Source organism: Mus pahari, chromosome 3, assembly GCF_900095145.1.
Source record: "Mus pahari chromosome 3, PAHARI_EIJ_v1.1, whole genome shotgun sequence".
NCBI classification, from domain to species: Eukaryota; Metazoa; Chordata; class Mammalia; order Rodentia; family Muridae; genus Mus; species Mus pahari.
This window is the reverse complement of record NC_034592.1, coordinates 137,762,328-137,783,634: the sequence shown is the minus strand read 5'-3', so window position 1 is coordinate 137,783,634 and position 21,307 is coordinate 137,762,328. Positions and strand designations below refer to the sequence as shown.

The 21,307-nt window shown below is 41.0% G+C and overlaps 1 protein-coding gene across 3 annotated transcripts in view; it reads left to right on the top strand.

The window, feature by feature from the left end:
- Positions 1–21,307, top strand: part of Ncoa6 (nuclear receptor coactivator 6) — a 46,150-nt gene that overhangs the window by 22,239 nt on the left and 2,604 nt on the right. Inside the window, exons 8-13 of one of the 3 annotated variants that reach the window (XM_021193951.2) lie at positions 538–1,654; positions 4,202–4,323; positions 7,508–10,501; positions 13,259–13,327; positions 16,364–16,400; positions 19,965–20,116. In XM_021193951.2, coding sequence (XP_021049610.1) covers positions 538–1,654; positions 4,202–4,323; positions 7,508–10,501; positions 13,259–13,327; positions 16,364–16,400; positions 19,965–20,116 — 4,491 coding nt within the window. The remainder of the gene's footprint in view (positions 1–537; positions 1,655–4,201; positions 4,324–7,507; positions 10,502–13,258; positions 13,328–16,363; positions 16,401–19,964; positions 20,117–21,307) is intronic. The other 2 variants (XM_029535850.1, XM_021193953.2) reach the window with 2 other exon arrangements.

Below are 21,307 nucleotides of genomic sequence, written 5' to 3'. Positions count from 1 at the left end.
GTCTCTTAAGCAGGAGTACCCTGCCTTAGGCTATACTGTATACCATCTTCTTTAAAGCACAGCACCCAGATTTCACACACGTAGTCTTTGAAAGGCATCATTGCTTTTCATAGAAGCATTTTTAAAATGTGTTTTCTGTGTTCATGAGTTTTTTTCTAGAGGACACTGGTACATTCTTTGTTTCTCTTGTTTACTCATAAGGAGGTTCATTTTCTAGCCCATACTGGCTTTTAAGTTTTATTCACAGTAAGGTAGTTATAAACTATGCTGTAAAACTGATGATACTTCATTTAATCTGAAAGTAAACTTTATTTTCTAATGTTATCTTTAAGTTACTATGTAAGAGTAAAGACATGTTTTTCCTAGTGTATGATCATGAAAATGTAAGCAGTTACGTCCATCCTATATCACACCTCCAGAGTCTAAAATACAGAAAGTGTGTTAAACATATATGGATGATGGGTACCTTTCTAAGTAATGTAATTGGAGTATCTTAATATGATGATAATTTTTTGTTCTTTGGTTTTGTTTCTTAAGGTGGTCAAGGAGCTGGTCCTCCTCAAAGCCAGATGCAGGTGTCTCACGGGCCACCAAATATGATGCAACCCAGCCTCATGGGAATTCATGGCAACATAAACAACCAGCAGGCTGGTAGCTCTGGGGTTCCTCAGGTGTCCCTGGGCAACATGCAAGGCCAGCCCCAGCAGGGCCCACCATCTCAGCTGATGGGCATGCACCAACAGATTGTGCCCTCACAGGGCCAAATGCCCCAGCAACAAGGAACTTTGAACCCTCAAAACCCTATGATCCTTTCAAGGGCCCAGCTTATGCCACAGGGCCAGATGATGGTGAACGCTCAAAACCAAAATCTTGGACCTTCACCCCAAAGGATGACCCCACCCAAGCAGATGCTTCCCCAGCAGGGCCCACAAATGATGGCACCACATAACCAGATGATGGGGCCTCAGGGGCAAGTTTTGCTCCAGCAGAACCCAATGATAGAACAAATAATGACCAATCAGATGCAGGGGAATAAGGCGCAATTTAACTCTCAGAACCAATCCAATGTCATGCCGGGACCAGCACAAATAATGAGGGGACCAACTCCAAATATGCAAGGAAACATGGTGCAATTCACAGGACAGATGTCAGGACAGATGCTGCCTCAGCAAGGGTCTGTGAACAACAGTCCATCTCAGGTTATGGGGATTCAGGGGCAGGTTCTGCGGCCACCAGGACCCAGTCCACACATGGCCCAGCAACATACTGATCCAGTTACTACAGCAAATAATGATGTCAACCTGTCTCAGATGATGCCTGATGTCAGCATGCAGCAAGCCAGCATGGTCCCCCCACACGTGCAGAGCATGCAGGGAAACAGTGCTTCGGGAAGCCACTTCTCGGGCCATGGAGTATCTTTCAATGCACCATTTGGTGGTGCACCCAATGGAAGTCAGATGTCTTGTGGTCAAAATCCAGGCTTTCCTGTCAATAAGGATGTAACATTAACGAGCCCATTGTTGGTCAACTTACTACAAAGTGACATTTCTGCAGGCCATTTTGGTGTAAACAATAAACAAAATAATACCAATGCAAATAAACCGAAGAAGAAGAAACCGCCTCGGAAGAAGAAAAATTGTCACCAAGATCTAAAGTAAGTTATGATCGGTTTACCTCAAATGTGACTCATTTGTTTCTGTGTGGATATTTGTTGATAGATTTTTGTTTGTTTTTTTTTAAGATTTATTTATTTTATGTATATGAGTACACTGTAGCTGTCTTCAGGCATACCAGAAGAAGGCATTGGATCCCATTACAGATGGTTGTGAACCACCATGTGGGTGCTGGAAACTGAACTCGGGACCTCAGGAAGAGCAGTCAGTGCTCTTAACCACTGAGTCATCTCTCCAGCCCTTTGTTTTGTTTTTGAGACAGGGTTTTACTATGTAGCATTGGCTGTCCTGCAACTCACTCTGTAGACAGGTTGGTCTCAAAATCACAGGAGATCTGCCTGCTTCTGTCTCTTGAGTGCTGGGATTAAAGGTGTGCACTACTCCCTCAGCCTGAAAAGTGACCAGTGATATCCCACTGCCATTCTATACAGCACATACTTGAATGTTATACTGGCTGTTGGGGAATTCGGGGAATGTGTTTGGTGAATAAAACGGATCATAGAGACACCTTGCATCTGGCAAATAGAGGAAAATTTTTTACGTGTGCTTTTTCTCTAAAAGTCTCTTACCGTCCCTAAAAACTTCAACCAGTTTCCCTTATGTAAAAGTTCTCCAGGGGAGCTCTTTCATAAGATACAACAGGAAGGATAATTAACAATCATGCTTCATATCCTAAAACTACGTATTAAGTTATGTTTCTGATTTTTGGCTAAATGTTTCCTAAGTGTTTGTGGTAGATTTTCTAGAGACAGAAAGAAAACTCCCAACAGGGGAGCTTTGTCTAACTGAGCTTCAATGTTCAAACTAACTCCAGCTGCCTTTCTCCAGGCTTTTCTACAATGTGCATTGGTTTTAGCCTATCACAGTAACTTGCTACTTCTTATGTCAATCACTATATATTAACAACATATATTTTCCTGAATTCAGACGTATTTTCCTTATGCCTAATCCTCAGTTAAATTCTTGCTGTTATCAAGTTGTCTGGCTTCCCCACCCCAACCCCTACCCCTACCCCTACCCCAAATGTGAGTACACTGTAGCTGTCTTCAGACACACCAGAAGAGAGCATTGGATCCCATTACAGATGGTTGTGAGCTACCTCTGGAAGAACAGACAGTGCTCTTAACCACTGTGCCATCTCTCCAGCCCTATTTTCCTGTCTGAATAACATTTTTATGGTAGTAATTATCTTAATTCCCTCAGTATACTAGAAATAAAATTATTCATTTGCCATTAGTATGTTTTTGTTATCTTCACCAGCCTTCTGGTGAATTGTTGATTCAACACACTTTTAAAAGGAGCTTAAACAACATCAGGGCTCCTAAGAAAGGGCAGTAGGCTTAGGAGGAAGCTAACCTACCTCCAGTTCTACCATTATCTTACCATGAAACCTGTCTTAGACCATTACTGTTTTTTCATAGTTTTAGCTATAAAAAAAATTTAAGTGAAGGATACCACAAAATCTTCATTTATGATTTGAAATAATTGGAAAGTTATATAAGGAACAAATTGGCATAGTGATTTGGTTGTCCTTAGGACCTGTTAAATGTTGGGGGGGAGGGTCTCTTATTGTTTATGTGTGTGGGTATTTTGGCTGTGTGTGTCTGTACACCACATGCTTCTGTGTCTGGTGCTACCAGAGGCTAGAAAAGACTGTCAGGTCTCCTGAACCTACAGTGACAGGTGGTTATGAGCTGCCATGGTGATGCTGGAAATTGAACCTAGATCCTCTGGAAAAGCAGCTATAGCTCATAACCTCTGAGCCTTCTCTCCAGTCTTATGCTTCTGCTGGTGGTGCTGTTTTTTAAAAGGAATTTGATGGTCTATAAAACTATATAGTGTGTTATGGGACAAAATACTATTTACAAAGGGATGACTATAATCAAATCAAAGGGAAATTAGTGTAGGAAAGAAAGATGCAAATGGGAATAAAAAATAAACCAAATGAGGAACATAAGCACGCTGGATCCTCAAAAATGTGGGCATTAGTAGGGAAAAAAATTTTCATTTTTTTCTTTCCCACTAGAATTCTAAGTTACAGAAAGAATCCAAGTCTTCGTTCCACAGCAAAGCTAAGTAGCTTTGTTGTGGTATTTTCCACCTTTATTCTTTGAGTACCATCTTCATCTAGTTACTAAACATGTAAAGTTACTTTGCAGCTGTTGAACCCCTGGCATCTGGTTTGCATTTAATAGCCACACTGAAATACTGGCGTCACGGGAGTAGCACTGCAGAGTACTGGTAGCTCAGAGTCCTGATCAGGCTAAACATCAAAGGTCATTATATAAAACATAGTATCAGGAATTAGAGGGTAACACTGAGTGAGTACACTGCTAAGAGTGCGTGAACTTTAAGGTTTAATGAAATGGCCAGGTTACTCTTATGTCAGTATTAAGAATCCAGACTAGAAAGATACAAATAATAGAGCGATATATAAACACATTGTCATTGTTTAAAGTAGGAAGAGGTTGCACTAGATTCCTGTGTTCCTTATACAGCTTACTCAATCTGTGCTACTTGTGTTTTAGCACGCCAGATAATCGTCCAACTGGTCTAGAGGAAGTTGATCAACAGTCATTACCTGGAGAACAAGGAATCAACTTGGACACCACAGGCCCTAAACTGCCAGACTTTTCAAACCGGCCACCAGGTAATGCGATACTAGCTAAAATTATAAACTTTGCACTGCATATACACCTTTACAAGGCTTCTTCCTTCCATCAAACAATAACCCTGTCTACTAACTAGACTGCTTCAGAAATATACTGTGCAAGCTCTGCACTGGCTAAGTAAATACTTCAAATATAATGTCCATAGGTACATGTAAATGCACACACATGCAGACGTGCTTAAACTGTCTTCATCATAAGTCCTCAAATCAGACTTGGTGGAAAGTGCCTTTTTTGGTCAGCATTGTAGTTTTAGTCGCCCTCAGAATAAAATATGATAATATAGAGATCTACTCACTGTGTCCTGCTTGTCTGTCAGCATTGTAGTTTTAGTCGCCCTCAGAATAAAATATGATAATATAGAGATCTACTCACCGTATCCTGCTTGTCTGTAGTTCTTACTTCCTCAGACTTTTTCAAAGCAGAGATAAGCAATAATCATGTGATTACTGTCAGCTCAATAGCTTAAAATTAATAGTATCAATAGTATTGAAGCCCCTTCACTGATTATAAAATGTTATCTTTTCAATGTTAAAGAGCATGGTTTTATAGAAATCTGAAATTGATTCTTTCCGACCCAGGTATCATGGCACCAAGACCAGATATCACAATTTCTCTGCACCTGTTTTTTTTCTTGGTCTAAACAATGACTTATAACTTTATTCCAGAATTCAAGTCAAAGTTTCACAAGCCCTCTCCTATAGATATAATCCCAGCACTTGGGAGGCAGAGGCAGGTGGATTTCTGAGTTCGAGGCCAGCCTGGTCTACAGAGTGAGTTCCAGGACAGCCAGGGCTACACAGAGAAACCCTGTCTCGAAAAACAAAACAAAACAAAAAAAAGAATTAATGCTTTGTTTCTTCCTCTTAAGTAATTTCACCTATTTTTGGCATATTAATGAAATTGATATTATTTTTTAGAGTTAACCTTTTATCTGCTTTTAATTTATAAATTTATATATTTCAAAAGTACATCATCATGATGTCAAGACTTGATGTTATTTATTACAAATTGCTTAGTCTACTACAGTCATCTCTAGTGAGCCACAATAGCACTATTGAAGCTATTAGTCTCCAGTCCTTGGTGAGTATGTTCAGGAAGGGAGGTATCCTCCTACCTTAGGCATATCTGACTCTTGCGTGGATTCCAGAATTCTTTCAAACATTTATTGCCTCCTTTCTGCAAACTGGGAACCTGAGGCTCAATTTGGCCTTTAACAGATTTGAATTGCTAGTGGTATCTAAATAAATCCCTGAGTTTAATTGATTGTAGAAATAGGTGACTGCTGTGCAGTTGGGCAGGCGGTGTCTGCAGGACCCTGCTGTCATATGCAGTCTACTTCTCTCTTTACTGTCTGCCTGACCCCTAAAGGCATCAAGGCTTTGTAACCCCTGACTAATACATGTCGTTACTGTGTGTACCTGGCTTTCCTCTCAGCCATCTATCCCAGCCTGTCTTCTTAGCGCTAAGCCCCTTCAGACTGATCCCTGCTTCTGGACCCTTTGTACCAGTTGAGCCTTTAGCTCTTGCTTTCGAGAGGCTGCCATGTCATCTCTATTACTGTCTTTGTATTTACTGTGCTGTCTGATAAACTCATTTAAAGATCTGAAAAGCATCTGTGCTAGAGCCCTGACACAAGTGAACTTTTTCAAAACTACACTTTTCTTAATGTCGGAACCCCAAGGTATACAAGAGCCTGTTGTGTTTGACCTGTTGGAATGCCAGGTTTGTAAGTATCAACAAGTTACTCGGGCCTAAAACAAAACAAAACAAAAGGATTTTAAAGAAAATCTTCAAAACTGTATCCCAGCATTTGCAGGGTGGAGGCGGCAGGGTTAGCAGTTCACGTTCACCTTCAGCAACCTAATGAGTTTAAGGCCATCCTGGGCTACTTCCTGTCACCAAAAACAAAAGATAGACAAACAAACCAAAAACAACTTCAGAACTGGATGCTGCTCGTTGGTACCATGGAAATCTTTGACTAGAAGACAGTAACTCTGTTAAGCACAGAGTCTGGCCAAAGCATTTGGTAGCTGCTCTGAAAAAAATCTTGATCCAGAATTTCTTCCAGCTGCCAGAGCTAGTTATTTGTGTTCTTACACTTTCTGTAAAACTTCCAAATTATTTTTCATGTAACAGTTGAATAAATATAATTATGGAATCACATCCCTGACATATTTCCACTTTCCCACACTAAACCACCTTTATACTTGGCTTAATTTGATTCTTCTCTTATGCTGATTATATAAGGTTTTTGTTCAGAAATTCACATAAACCATCACAAAAAAGGGAATCATGTATGAAGATGCCTTCTGCAAATTTAGAAGGCATTGTCCTCAGAGGTTTTGTCCCAAAATTATTTTTTACTCCTGAGGTCTGTGCTTTTGGCTTATTTATTCTTCAATTGTGGATTCATAGAAAATACTTTTCCAAATAAAGACTTCTGTATATGATGGTACATGGAGATGAATATACATAAAAACTTGAGTACTTTATTTTATTTTCACCATAGTAATCAGCCCCATTGCTCCTCTGTTTATTAAATTAATATACACCTAGGAGCAGTGTAGTACATTCATTTTTCTTCAGAGGATCAAGCCCAAAGGATACAGCATAATATATGGAAACCATGGACCAGACTCATTGAAACTCTTTTTAAAAGAACTCAATCATAGAATTATATATTTAATTTCACTGAAGGAATAAAAAGGCTGTTTGCATCAAAAACAAGTCCTCTGCTCCGAGAAAAAGTGATTTCTAAATGTGTTTTTTCATATGCACAGTGAATTACTGATTATTTCAACATGAGACCTAGATGCTGGGTAGCCAGCCACTTAATGTTGATAGTTTCTCTCTTTATATGTTCATCTAGTAGATCAACCATTTATAGTGCATAGCACAGTCTTAATACAGTAATGCTTCATTTGCAGCCTAAACACCAAGGGGCTCGCTTCATGTACTTAATGCTTTGCTTTTTGCTTCCTTAAGCAGTGTGAGCCCCTCCCTTGCTTGTGTCAAATAATGAGGGGCTGTCCTGGGAGCAGCATGCCTGAGCTGTTTGTACACAGTCTGCTACCTATGAGTACTGCTCAGCTCTACTCTAAAGGTAGCAAAGTTTTCTCACTGAAAAATCTAACTTCCCTGATTTGGGGGGGCTTGTTTTAGGTTATCCTACACAACCAGTTGAACAGAGGCCACTGCAGCAGATGCCTCCTCAGCTCATGCAGCATGTGGCACCCCCACCACAGCCACCACAGCAGCAGCCACAACCACAACTGCCTCAGCAGCAGCAGCCACCACCACCTAGTCAGCCACAGTCCCAGCAACAGCAGCAGCAACAGCAGCAGCAGCAGCAGCAACAAATGATGATGATGCTCATGATGCAGCAAGATCCTAAATCCATTAGGCTTCCAGTCTCCCAAAATGTCCATCCTCCACGGGGTCCTCTGAACCCAGACTCCCAGAGAATGCCCATGCAGCAGAGTGGCAGTGTACCTGTCATGGTTGGTTTGCAAGGACCTGCCTCTGTGCCACCGTCACCTGATAAACAGAGAATGCCGATGTCTGTGAATACTCCTTTGGGAAGTAATTCAAGGAAAATGGTATACCAGGAGAACCCACAGAATTCTTCTAGCTCACCACTAGGAGAGATGTCCTCACTTCCTGAAGCTAGTGGCAGTGAAGTACCATCTGTTGCAGGAGGCCCAAATAACATGCCCTCACATTTAGTAGTTTCTCAGAATCAATTAATGATGACAGGACCTAAACCTGGACCATCTCCCCTTTCAGCAACTCAAGGTGCAACTCCCCAGCAACCTCCTGTAAATTCCTTGCCTAGTTCCCATGGCCACCACTTTCCAAATGTGGCTGCTCCAACCCAGACATCTAGGCCTAAAACACCAAACAGAGCCAGCCCCAGACCCTATTATCCTCAGACACCCAACAACCGCCCTCCCAGCACAGAACCTTCAGAAATCAGTCTATCTCCAGAGAGACTCAATGCTTCCATAGCAGGACTCTTCCCACCACAGATTAATATTCCTTTACCTCCCAGGCCAAATTTAAATAGGGGCTTTGATCAGCAGGGCTTAAATCCAACAACTCTGAAGGCCATTGGGCAAGCACCTTCAAATCTTACTATAACTAATCCTCCTAACTTTGCTGCCCCACAAGCTCATAAATTAGATTCTGTGGTGGTAAATTCTGGAAAACAGTCTAATCCTGGAACAACAAAACGGGCAAGTCCAAGCAACAGTCGCAGGTCGAGTCCTGGGTCCAGTAGGAAAACTACCCCAAGTCCTGGAAGGCAAAATTCAAAAGCCCCTAAACTTACTCTGGCTTCTCAAACAAGCACAACCATGTTGCAGAACATGGAGCTGCCTAGAAATGTGTTGGTTGGTCCCACTCCACTTGCCAATCCCCCCTTATCTGGAAGCTTTCCTAACAATTCTGGGCTAAATCCTCAGAATCCCACCGTGCCTGTGCCTGCAATGGGGACTGTTCTTGAGGATAACAAAGAGAGTTTGAATGTTCCTCAGGACAATGATTGCCAGAATTCCCAGGGTAGGAAGGAACAGGTAAACATTGAGCTGAAAGTAGTCCCTACCCAGGAAGCTAAAATGGCTGTCCCCGAAGATCAATCCAAAAAGGATGGGCAACCATTGGATCCTAACAAACTCCCCATTGTTGAAGAGAACAAAAATTTGATGTCTCCTGCCATGAGAGAAGCACCAACATCATTAAGCCAACTTCTTGACAACTCTGGAGCTCCTAATGTGACCATTAAACCCCCTGGGCTTACAGATCTGGAAGTAACACCTCCAGTAGTTTCAGGAGAGGACCTCAAAAAAGCATCTGTCATTCCCACACTGCAGGATCCGTCTTCTAAAGAACCCTCTAATTCTTTAAACTTACCTCACAGTAATGAGCCGTGTTCAACACTTGCGCATTCAGAATTGAGTGAGGTCAGCTCTAATGTTGCACCAAGCATCCCTCCAGTAATGTCAAGACCTGTCAGCTCTTCCTCCATTTCTACTCCCTTACCCCCAAACCAAATAACTGTATTTGTTACTTCCAACCCCATAACCACTTCATCTAATACATCAGCAGCCCTGCCAACTCACTTGCAGTCTGCATTGATGTCAACAGTCGTCACAATGCCCAACGTGGGTAACAAAGTTATGGTTTCTGAAGGACAGTCAGCTGCTCAGTCTAATGCCCGGCCTCAGTTCATTACACCTGTCTTTATCAACTCATCCTCAATAATTCAGGTTATGAAAGGATCACAGCCAAGCACAATTCCTGCAACCCCATTGACAACCAACAGTGGCCTGATGCCTCCCTCCGTCGCAGTTGTTGGACCTTTACACATACCTCAGAACATAAAATTTTCTTCAGCTCCTGTAACACCTAATGTCCCCTCCAGTAGTCCTGCTCCAAATATACAGACAGGTCGGCCATTGGTCCTTAGCTCACGAGCCACTCCTGTTCAGCTGCCTTCCCCTCCTTGTACATCCTCTCCAGTTGTCGCTCCTAATCCTTCTGTCCAGCAAGTAAAAGAATTAAATCCAGATGAGGCTAGTCCTCAGACGAACACCTCAGCAGACCAGAGCACTCTGCCTCCTTCACAGCCAACCACAGTAGTTTCTCCCCTTTTGACCAATAGTCCAGGTTCCTCTGCCAATCGTCGAAGCCCAGTCTCATCCAGTAAGGGCAAAGGAAAAGTGGACAAAATTGGCCAGATTTTGCTGACCAAGGCTTGTAAGAAAGTTACAGGCTCTCTGGAGAAAGGGGAAGAACAATATGGTGCAGATGGAGAGACTGAAGGCCCAGGGCTAGAGACCACAACTCCTGGGCTAATGGGAACAGAGCAGTGCTCCACAGAGCTGGACAGTAAAACCCCAACACCCTCAGCACCCACTCTACTAAAAATGACCTCTAGCCCCATGGGCCCAAGCTCCACCTCAACAGGACCCATCTTACCTGGCGGTGCTCTTCCCACCAGTGTACGCTCAATAGTAACCACATTGGTACCCTCTGAGCTCATCTCCACAGCGCCAACCACAAAAGGCAATCATGGTGGCGTAACATCCGAGCCACTTGCAGGTGGCCTAGTGGAGGAGAAGGTGGGATCCCATCCAGAGCTTCTACCCAGCATAGGTATGTACTTGAGCTTGGCATCAACTCCTCATGTCAGGTTTTGGCTGACCTGTCCCACAAGAGAGAAAGCACAAGCCCTTTTCTACTTAAAAGAAGAAAAATGGTAGTTGTAGGCTTACTTACTGAAAGTACATTGAAAAATATTCTTTTAAATGCCATGTTCAGTTTATATTCATTAACATGGTTCTTTCTTGGCTTCTGAACTGATTCATGTTTCATTTTCATGTGTATATATGTTCCTCAGTTTTAAAAAGCATTTTCATACATACTATCTCACATCATCTTTATACCAACCATTCATATAGTCTTATTCCTTCCTGTGGGTGAAAAGATTGAAGCTCAGAAATGTCTAATATTTGTTGAGCCTATACTCTTTTAATCCTCTGGCCTGGCATCATCCCTTGAGTGTGAACAGCGACCTCTTTATGTCCCTCCCTTAGTTCTTCTTGCCTTGTTCTCACTGTATGATAACTCAGGGGCCTTTCTGTTTGGACTGCTCCAGAAAAGCTTACCAGAAAACCAGATTTCATGATAAGCAAAGGAAGATCTGAGTGGGGAAGAGTCAGATAGACTTGCAGCATTTGCCAGCTCAATGGGCTGGGGCAAGTCTCACTTCCTCCTTTGTAACATGGAGACAGTAATAGTCACAAGATTTCAGTGAGGTAATGAATGTGACATGCTTAGCACAGAACCTAAAATATGGTAATATGGTTTAAGTGTTATTGCCTGTTTCCTTTGGACATGGCCTCTTAGTAAATTGCATTAGTGGACATTTAGTTCAAGTTATTTCCTGTGCACTAGATCAGTGGTTAATACTGGAAGCACGGGTGTCTTTACACCTCCTTTCTTCTGTATGGCTCAAATGGTGCAGAAGCTCCACGTACCTAGAGACAAGTTAGTCCTAGCTAGAGGCCTCTGCAGTATCTAAGCCAGCTAATAATGCCTCTTTTATTTATGCAGCTAAAATACTTTGAGTGCCTACCAATTAGGAAGAGGAGCAGAAAGAATACCAGCTTCAGGTTATGATCAGAGTTCAAATTTTAGCTCCACTGGTTGCCAGTTACAGTCTGGTGAGTTCCTCGTACTTCACCTGTAAAGTGGAGATTATAATTTTACCACCCAGGATATGTAGGAGTCAGTGAGAGAACTTGAATATCAAGTGCCAGCATACTGCCCCAGACATAGCTCTAGAAAGGTTCCTTTCCTTCTTTCTCCCTCTTATCTAAAGAGATACAAGAAGGGGTGAAAGCTTGCAAAGAGTTCGTTGTCCTTACAGAAGAGAGAGACTTTGCTGGGGACAGCTGTGTTTCAAGGTTGAATTTTGTTGATGTAGGTGACTATAAAAATTAAAAAGAAAGCTGAGCATGGTGGTGCACACATGCAGCACGTGGGAGAGGAGGTAAGGTGGAGAGCAGAGCCACACTCGGCTACAGACTTGAGTTTGAGGCCAAGCTAAGCTACATGAGACCTTGTGTAAACCAGAAGGAACTGGTGTGGCTTAAGTATGTTCTCTGATACTTGATATTTCCATTTCTGTTTCCTTCTAGGGAACTTTTTCCTTTAACACTAAGAGAATAATGATGAAATAATTAGAAAGTATTTTTATTTGGATCACAATTGATAGAGAACCATAAGTTTTAGGGAGATGAACCAGCAATTACGCTACTAAGCAGAGAGAGAAATCTACAAAATTCAGTTTCCACCAAAGGGTAAAACTTACTGTTGTAGTTTATCAAGAATTTTAAGCTATAGTGTTAAGATTGGAGGCATACCCTTGATAGCCCTGGCATACTTAAGCCTTAAGTCTTTACTGTACAGTCCATAAAGTTGTGTTCCAAAGTGTCTCGTGTGTTCTAGTTCTAGGGTCTAAGTCCGTTCTGTCTTTCAAAGACTCATGCTGACATTTCTACCTAAAGTATTTCTTTACATTTTCAGCCTAGAATATTCTTTTCCTTTGGACTCCCATGGCACTTTATATTTTATGTGTCTCTTTCCATATGACATCATAGTGGAGTATACTATATGTATCTGTCTTACCTTTCATAATAGGCTGAGTTGCCTATAGAAAGTTCTTATAGCTATTTGTTAGAAAAGTAAATAATACTATGTTGATTGACTTATTAAGTATATATTTATTGTCTGTTTTATGCCCATCATTCTTGTTAATTGCTATAGAAAAGAACAGAATTGTGTGTTTTGGTAATCAAGGAGTATGTGTAGAATCTCTGCTGGGGTTACATAATTTTTTTTAAATGTTGAGGTGAGTGGTATAGCCATTCTAAAAGAAGCTAGCTTGCTTACTAAGACATAGTTTTCAGTTTTTTAAGAAAACAGCCATTAGGCCTAGTGTGGTGGCACATGCTTGTAATCCCAGAGCTGTGGAGACTGGGGTGGGAGGGTCAAGAGTTTCAGACCAGGCTGAGGAAACTGAGAAAGACCCTGTCTGAAAACCACACAGAAAGAAAAAAGTCAGAGCCTGAAATTGATCCTACAGTTGTAGCTGCAGTTGTCCTTGTGGCCGTCTCCTTTCTGTCTCTTTCTAGTGTAGAGGGAGGAGCAGACCCTCGCTGCTTAAGGTTAGAGTAGTGGGTTTGTGTAGGACACATTGAGGATCCGCTTCAAGCCTGCAAGCATGGCCTTCTAAGAATACGCTGTTTCAGCAGTTACTTAGTTGCTTGGTTAATGCTTTCTAGTTTAGTTAGGGATTTTAAAAAATAAAAAAAAGTAAAAGACCTATTTGTTTGTTTCTTGCCTTAGCCCCTTCACAGAATTTAGCCCCAAAGGAAACTCCAGCCACCGCACAGCAGGGCTCTGTTGCCAGACCAGGTAAGGTACTGTTTAGAATATCTTGGAGTGGGATGGGTTACATTGAAGGAGGCAGTGCTGTTCTCATGAGTCAGTAAGAATCTCGAACTGTCTTACCTACTTGTTTTCCAAGCCAGCCAAAATTGAGTGGCAGGATTTGTGTAGTGCTCTGTGGTTACTTTTCCCAACCAGCTTGTTCATTTTCATATTTGTAGTGTTAGCAGAGAACTCAAGAATGGCATCTCTGTGCTCATTGTCTGCAACCCTACCCTGAGTTGTTTTCCTTGTTCCACGATCCTGCTATCCACAGCTGGCTGCTAAGTAGTTAGAATATGCTTGCTTACTGGGGTGACAAGCATGAATGTACCAGCTGTAGTTGGATTATCATGGTGGATGTAGAAGCATATTCCAGCCCCTCTGCTTACAGTGAATCATCCTAGCCATCTATGCATGACTAAGTTTCTCCCCTTGACCAAGATATTGTAAGTAGCCCTAGTAAACAGCACTAGTGGTAGTGTTTCCAGAAGGAGAATTCAAGTATAATAGCTGCTGTTAGATGCTGAGTCAGCTCTGAACTCACAAGTACCTTGATGGCAGTAAGAGCACTTCTGCCTTTGCAAAACAGACACCACAGCTAATGAGTATCATAGACATTTTCATAGTTTTACTTGGTTCTTTGTCACAGAAGGTTGTGAAAGGTACAAAACAGAAAGTATGACTGGTTCCCAAAGGAAGTTGGCAGATCATTGACAGTGTATGCTTGGGCTAATGACTCAGTAGGTGAAAGCACTTGCTGCTCTTTCAGAAGGCCAGATCAGTTCCCGGCACCTATATCTGATGGTTCATAGGTGCCTATGACTCCAACTCCAGGGGATCTTGAGGATCTTGTGACCTCCTCTTTGGACACTCTAATGTACAAGGCACATCCCATATGTGCGCATGTGTAAACAACCTTAGAACCTTCCATTTACATAAATTAGTGTAAAAGTTATCAAAATCAACTTCTTTGATTCTTTCAAAAGGGCATACAAGCCAGGTCTAGTGGCACATGCCTTTATCACAGCACTTGGAACAGCCATGGCTACATAGAGAAACTGTCTCAAAAATAAACAAACAGAGTTTATTAATTAAAAATTAAGAATAAAATAGCAGACTAGCCTTTTGTAGCTCATGCCAGTAATCCTAGCACTCAGGAGGCTGAGGCAAGAGGTTTACTACTATGAGGTCAGAGTAGGTTACATAGGGAGTTCAGGACGTGAGTGCTACATACAGAATGAGATGCCTGGGGTGAAGCTCTTCAAGGTTAGCACCTCTTTTTACTTGAACTGTTTTTTATTATTGATCTAGCACCTTAGACTGTTCATCCACATTGTTATTACTGAGTATATATTAGGTGAATTTGTATGCTCTAGCTGACCCAGCAAAGAAGTAAAGACCCAAGAAGGAGTTAGTGTCTGTTTCTTGTGGCATTACATCAGGTTTTATGGAAGAAATTCTGGGAACTAAGCAGAAGACAAAAAGCAAGGATTCCCTACTGTGAGCATTTTGCAGTGAAGGACCAGCCTCCTCACATGAAAAGTGCAAGGTGACCATCAGCGTAACAGATGGTAATGGTTGACGTTGAATTGTTATAACTAAGTACCAGATACTATACTAAAACTCGAGTGTTTTATTTCAGTTTAATCGTAATGCTAAAGCAGGTAATGTAGTCAGCTATACTTTTCATATGAGGCACTGAATCCTAAGAAGGCAAATAATTTACATATGAACACATGGACCATAAGAAATTACAACAGGTATGGTAGCTCATTCCCTGTAATTTCAGCACTTAAGCTGAGGCAGGAAGATTGACATGAGTTTGAGGCTCAGCTTGGGCTGCATAGTGAGTTCCAGAATAGCATGGGCTACAGAATGAGCCCATACACTGGGAGGGAGGGAGGGAGGGAGGGAGGGAGGAAAAAGTTGGGGTTAAAAAAAAAAAAAATTAAGCCAAGTAACTCTGTCTTCAAAGGACGACCATGTGCTTTGTCTAGCAGTTTAGCTATTGAGCTTGAAGCACTGGATTCTTTAAGTAGGAAAACAGGCACAGGGCCAGGGAGGGCACAGCAGGAGACATGGTTGTCTACTACAGTAGAGAAAGGCCTTTGGCCTTTGTAAAAGAGCCACCTAGAGGTATACTAATAGAAGTAGAAGGGGGTTTTTTGTTGTTGTTTTTATTTCATTTTATTTCATTTCATTTTATTTCTGATGCTGAAAAGAAGTATTTGATAAACCCAGAGAGTGCTCACTGGTGCAGTCCTGCCAGACAAAGTTTCAGTTGTTTCCAGGTCATTGCTTGGTGGTTGATGAAGTCTATGAAGTAGCTCAGAAATAAATATAATTTAGTCTGTGGGCAGTATCTCAAAGCAGGGCCCTCTAAGATTCAGTGAAAATGCTAAGGGGGGAAATAAATCTTTAATAGACATTCTATTATATTTAAAGGTAATTGCCTTTAAAAAGAAAATGCAGAAGGGTGGTGATATTTTTAAAATGAAAACAGGGCCGGGCATGGTGGTACACACCTTTAATCCCAGCACTCGGGAGGCAGAGGCAGGCGGATTTCTGAGTTCGAGGCCAGCCTGGTCTACAAAGTAAGTTCCAGGACAGCCAGGGCTACACAGAGAAACCCTGTCTCAGAAAAAAAAATAAAATAAAATAAAATAAAAATAAAAATGAAAACAATCTCTTCTACATGAAAGGAAGAGGCTTCTTTTATTAACCTAGTTTTAACTGGATGAGATCTGAGCCAGGCAATATGAATTTAGTTCTGTTGATCCAAACCAGATTATTTCTCAGTGAACTATAAATAAAAATAAACCAAGTAAGTCCCCCCCCCCAACAAACCAGGTTGGGTCAGTGCCGACTTTGTCTCCATATCACACAGGATAAGACTCCTGCAGGACGTGGAGAGCTGTCAATATAAATGTGGCATTCTGGATTCTGTAGATTCCTTGTTCTCCCTGTGGACACATAGAACCACAGCTTCCACATCTCATTCTCTCCTTGTATTTTTTACAGAACTTGATGCAAATGTTGCCATAGCCTCTGGACAAAGGTAAGATGACCATCTCTGCAGACTTAGCATGACCCTGGCACAAGCTTCTTTGAAGGATATCAGCTTTCTCAGGCTTGAAACTTCTCACCTTGTCCTCCTGTACTCTGGCACCAGTTTCTTTTCACTGCTCACATAGAGAGCTGCTATGAGTCCTCATTCCTCAGGGAAACATTCCACCTAAGGAAACTTGACTGCTTTAAAAACTGATGATGTCCTCAGCACTCAGCATAGTGAGGAAATGAGTGTCATGTTTATAAATGTTACCTTCTTTACCGGTACTCCTCAAGTGTATCTTCTGAGCATAGTTGTTTGAACCTCAAAGGTCAAAGAGGGAAAAGCCACGTAGGTAGGGTGTAACCCCAAGCCCACACTTTGTTCGGTTAGCTGTGCTGCCCTATATAACCTCACTAGCCCTAGAAAGGAATTTTATCTCCCAAGAATCACCCTTTTTTTTTTTTAGTGAAGGAATGCAGTAACATTTTAATGAATGCCTCATATTTATATAGAAATTTAGTTATAAAGTATCCTCACAAATCATTTCTCATTGAATCGTCATATCAGCTCTTAATATTAGCTAACATTTTTTGAATATTATTCCTTGCCATACTCTGGGCTATGAACTCTCTAGATGTATTACCTTACTTTATTTTTACATTATCCACTATGATAATAAAACATATCATATCAATGAGAAATCTAAAGGTCAGAGAACTTTAACTAAACTGCCCAGAGTCACAGATGCAGCAAATGGTAAAATTGAGTTTCCAACCTATCTCTTTCTGACCCCAGAACCCTCACATTTGACCTATGTATTACTAGACAAGTTGGGATTTTTTTTTTTAGATAAGACTCTACACTCTAGAGAGCAAGGAGTTAAATATTGTAGCTGATAAATGCACAGGTTCTCCAACTTGACCCATATTATCTAATTCCAAATTCACTGCTATTCCAATTAACCACCCATCTGTTTTTATTTGAATTGAACTAATACTTGAGTTCATTTGAGTTTCTTAAATATATGCCAACTATTTATCTAGAAAAGGGGTCTATCAAGATCACATATAACTCATAGGTATATGTTCACATAGGTTCACAGAGCTGCCTGAACACTGACCACCCAAATACTGACCAGAGAGTTGTTGTATTGCTGTGCCTGCCTGCCTGCCTGCCTGCCTTCCTTCCTTCCTTCCTTCCTTCCTTCCTTCCTTCCTTCCTTCCTTTCTCTTTCTTTCTTTCTTTTTCTTTCTTTCTTTCTTTCTTTCTTTCTTTCTTTCTTTCTTTCTTTCTTTCTTTCTTTCTTTCTTTCTTCATAAGAAAAAGGGTCCACCATTAGGAACTGTCTTCAGAAAATTTAACTATTTTCTAAGTTCAAAGAGAAAGCTATCCTTAGAATCTCTAAAAGGTGATGTAAACTTTTTACTTATAATTCTACCCTAGCTCCAGTCTGGCCTCTCTGCCTTTTCTTGGTTTGTGGTTTGATATGAGGTAGATAACGATAATAAATGAACAGTTATGGCCCAATTCCCAACCATAGTGTTACTAACAAAGGTTCTTCCAGCAAGAGTGAACAGTGAAGTAGAGATAGTTGATAATCAAACCATGACTTGTACTTTTAAGGAACTTACAGTCTCATGAAAGGCCAAGACATTACAAAAGAACATTCAGAGCTGGAGAGAAGGTTCAGCAGTCAGGGGCACTGATGTTTCTTCCAGGGGACCTGGGGATTCCCAACACCTGCACAGTGATTCGACTCTCTGTAACTCCAGTTCTAGAGGATCCAGCATCCTTTTCTGGCCTCTAAGGGCACTGCATGCATATGTGCACAGACATACATACAGGCAAAACACCCACACACATTAAATAAATAAATCTTTAAAACCCCTATTAGAGCATCCAATGGATGCTTTAGAAGGTCATATATTTAGACTGTGAACCCAAGAGAAGAAGAAACAAGTCCACAGTGAGAGAGAAGCATGGAAAACTTCCCAGAAGAAATGGGCTTTAACTTTTGTTGTATTACATTTCAGTTCTATGCCTTGCAAGCAAATTTAATCTGATTTTAAAAAAATGATCTTAATAAGTATTTTGAACCATGGATATAGTAAAAAGTTTATTAAAGAAATTTTCTGATTCATATCAGAATTAAGCCTAGGAATGGTAGTGCATGCCTATAATCCCAGCACTTGGAAGGTATAGGCCAGAGAACTAAAAGTTCAAGGTTATGCTCAGCTACATAACGAGTATGAAGCTAGACTACATGAGACCTTACCTCAAAAAAGAAAGAGAAAAGAAACATCAGAGAATTGCAGAGTGACTCATCTTGTAGTTTCTTTACAAAGTATACAAAGAAGTACTATTCCAAATATGTTGTCAAACTATTCACTCATTTATCATGAATAGTGTATCATAAGTAATCTATCACAAAAATAATTTTTAATTATTTATTTAATATATGTAAGTACACTGTAGCTGTCTTCAAACACACAGAAGAGGGTGATAGATCCCATTATAGATCCCACAAAGTAATTTTTAAGACTGCATATAGGTGTGCCAGTAACCAATCATTATTATAATTAGGATTTTATGTCTATCTAAACTTATCCCTGTATCTTTAATAACAGTATTGCCAATTTTAAATCTTTATCTTCTGGCTGGGTGGTGGTGGCACACATCTTTAATCCCAGCACTCTGGTAACAGAGGCAAGTGAATCTCTTTGAGTTGCAGGGCAGCATGGGCTACATGCAGGAACCCAGTCAATCAATCAATCAGTCAATCAATCAGTAAATATGTTTCTCTACTAAAATTCTAGGGTTGGAGTTAGGGCATCCAATTTATCTGCAGTGGAATGTGAATATATTCCTATTACTTAATTACTAGGTTATTATCTAATACCAAAATATGCTCAAATTTTCCTAGCTGCCGCCAAATAATAATTTCTTTTGAGACAGGGTCTCTCTGTGTAATCTTTGATGGACTATAGCTCACTATGTAGACCAGGCTGGCCTCAAACTCACAGGCATCAGCCTGCCTCTGCCCTTAAAATGTTGGAATTAAAGGTATGCACCTCCACATACAGATTTTAGGTATTATTTGGGGCTAGTAGAAGCTTTCAAACATCTAATAAATACATTCTGTAGCTAAAATTTTACAAAGTGATGTTTGAAGTGGGACATATTCTCACCTTAGGAAAGCAGTGAGGGTTGGAGAGGAGTTGCTGCAGTTCTTTATGGCTCTCACCTGCTTTCCCACAATTACACCAGCATTGTGCTTTCTTATTTTATTTTTCTAATTTAACAAGCTAGACTCATTTTTAAATTCTCAGTAGCATCGTTCTGTTTCTATCTAGAGTAACTGTGGCTTGGTTTGTTGTTGTTGTTTGTTTTGTTTTCAGTGCTGGGAATCAAACCCAGGCCTTATACATACTAGCTAGACTGAGCTGTATCCCTGGCCCCGAATAGCTGCTAATAATCTACTTTCCGAATGAAACTGTTCATAATGAGCCCCTTTTTTATATTTCTTAATGTCCTTAACCATCTTGGAAACTTGGTACTTCTCTCTGTCAGCAGTGAGCCAAAAGAGATAGTTGAGAAGTCCAAAACCCTGACGAGCCGAAGAAACTCTCGAACTGAGGAGCCAACTATGGCTTCTGAGAGTGTGGAAAATGGACATCGAAAAAGATCCTCTCGACCTGCTTCAGCCTCCAGCTCTACTAAAGGTTAGCAGTGGGCCCTGGGTGTTTGGGCATGGGGAGATTAAGATAGGAGAGGGTCCTCATCCCAGCAGTTCCTGTCAGGTCTCTTTTCTTCCTCCTCGCTGTTCTTTGTCCACTGTCAGTTCGTTAGCATACGTTTTTTTGCGTGTGTACACAGCAATGGACACTGCCAGGAGAATAAAGAACTGAACATGCTAGGTTGGTCTCATTTTAAATTCATATTTGCACCTAAATGTGGCTTTAAACTCACAGAGATCCACCTGCTTCTGCCTCCCAAATGCTGGGATTAAAGACATGTGTCACACCACCAGGAAAGAAAAACAAAATTTTAGCCAGGCATTTTAGTACATGCTTGTAATCTCAACACTTAGGAAGCTGAGGCAGAAAGATCATATATTCAAAGCCTGACTTGGTTCTGGGCCAAGTACTAGGTCACCCTGGACTACATCTGGAGACCTTGTTCTAAAAACAAACATTTATATCTCATGATAGCATAAAGGTACACTGCTCATCATTCCCACCAGTCTTCAAAAGAGGTTTTTGTTTTTAATTTCTAGCCTTAGTCACTTGTTTACTTGCACTGGTTAATGCATTAAAGATAACCTCAACACTAAACTGTGTTAATGTTGTAGAAGAGTGAAGATGAAGCCACTTTCTCTTGTGTTATTTCACCAAGAGTTCGCTCAAATTTGAGTTTGCCGCTTGTCTCCCTGTGTCTTCTATCTATAGTCTTTGGCTTATATTCTGTAATCTGTTATGTGAGTCTGATTCTGTGCCCCACTAGTTGTCCTTGTCCTTAACAAAGGACTTTGTTCTGTATTTATCAAACGGCACAGGAATATAGTATGGGAAAGAAACAGGGGATTCTTTACAGAAATCTTTCACAGAGTTTTACAAGGGAAGACTGCGTCTTACTGATTGCGGACCAACATCATCAACCTATAGCCACAGCTGTTTGCATTTATGGTGGATATTTATTTTAAGGTTGCTTTCAACCTGTTGGCTGTTTTCAGCAAACGATTACCACACTGTGCACATACACACATATTCTGGGCCAGGGGCATAGAAAAGTACATAATTTAAGATTAAAACTTTGTGGGCTGGTGAGATGGCTCAGTGGGTAAGAGCACCCGACTGCTCTTCCAAAGGTCCGGAGTTCAAATCCCAGCAACCACATGGTGGCTCACAACCATC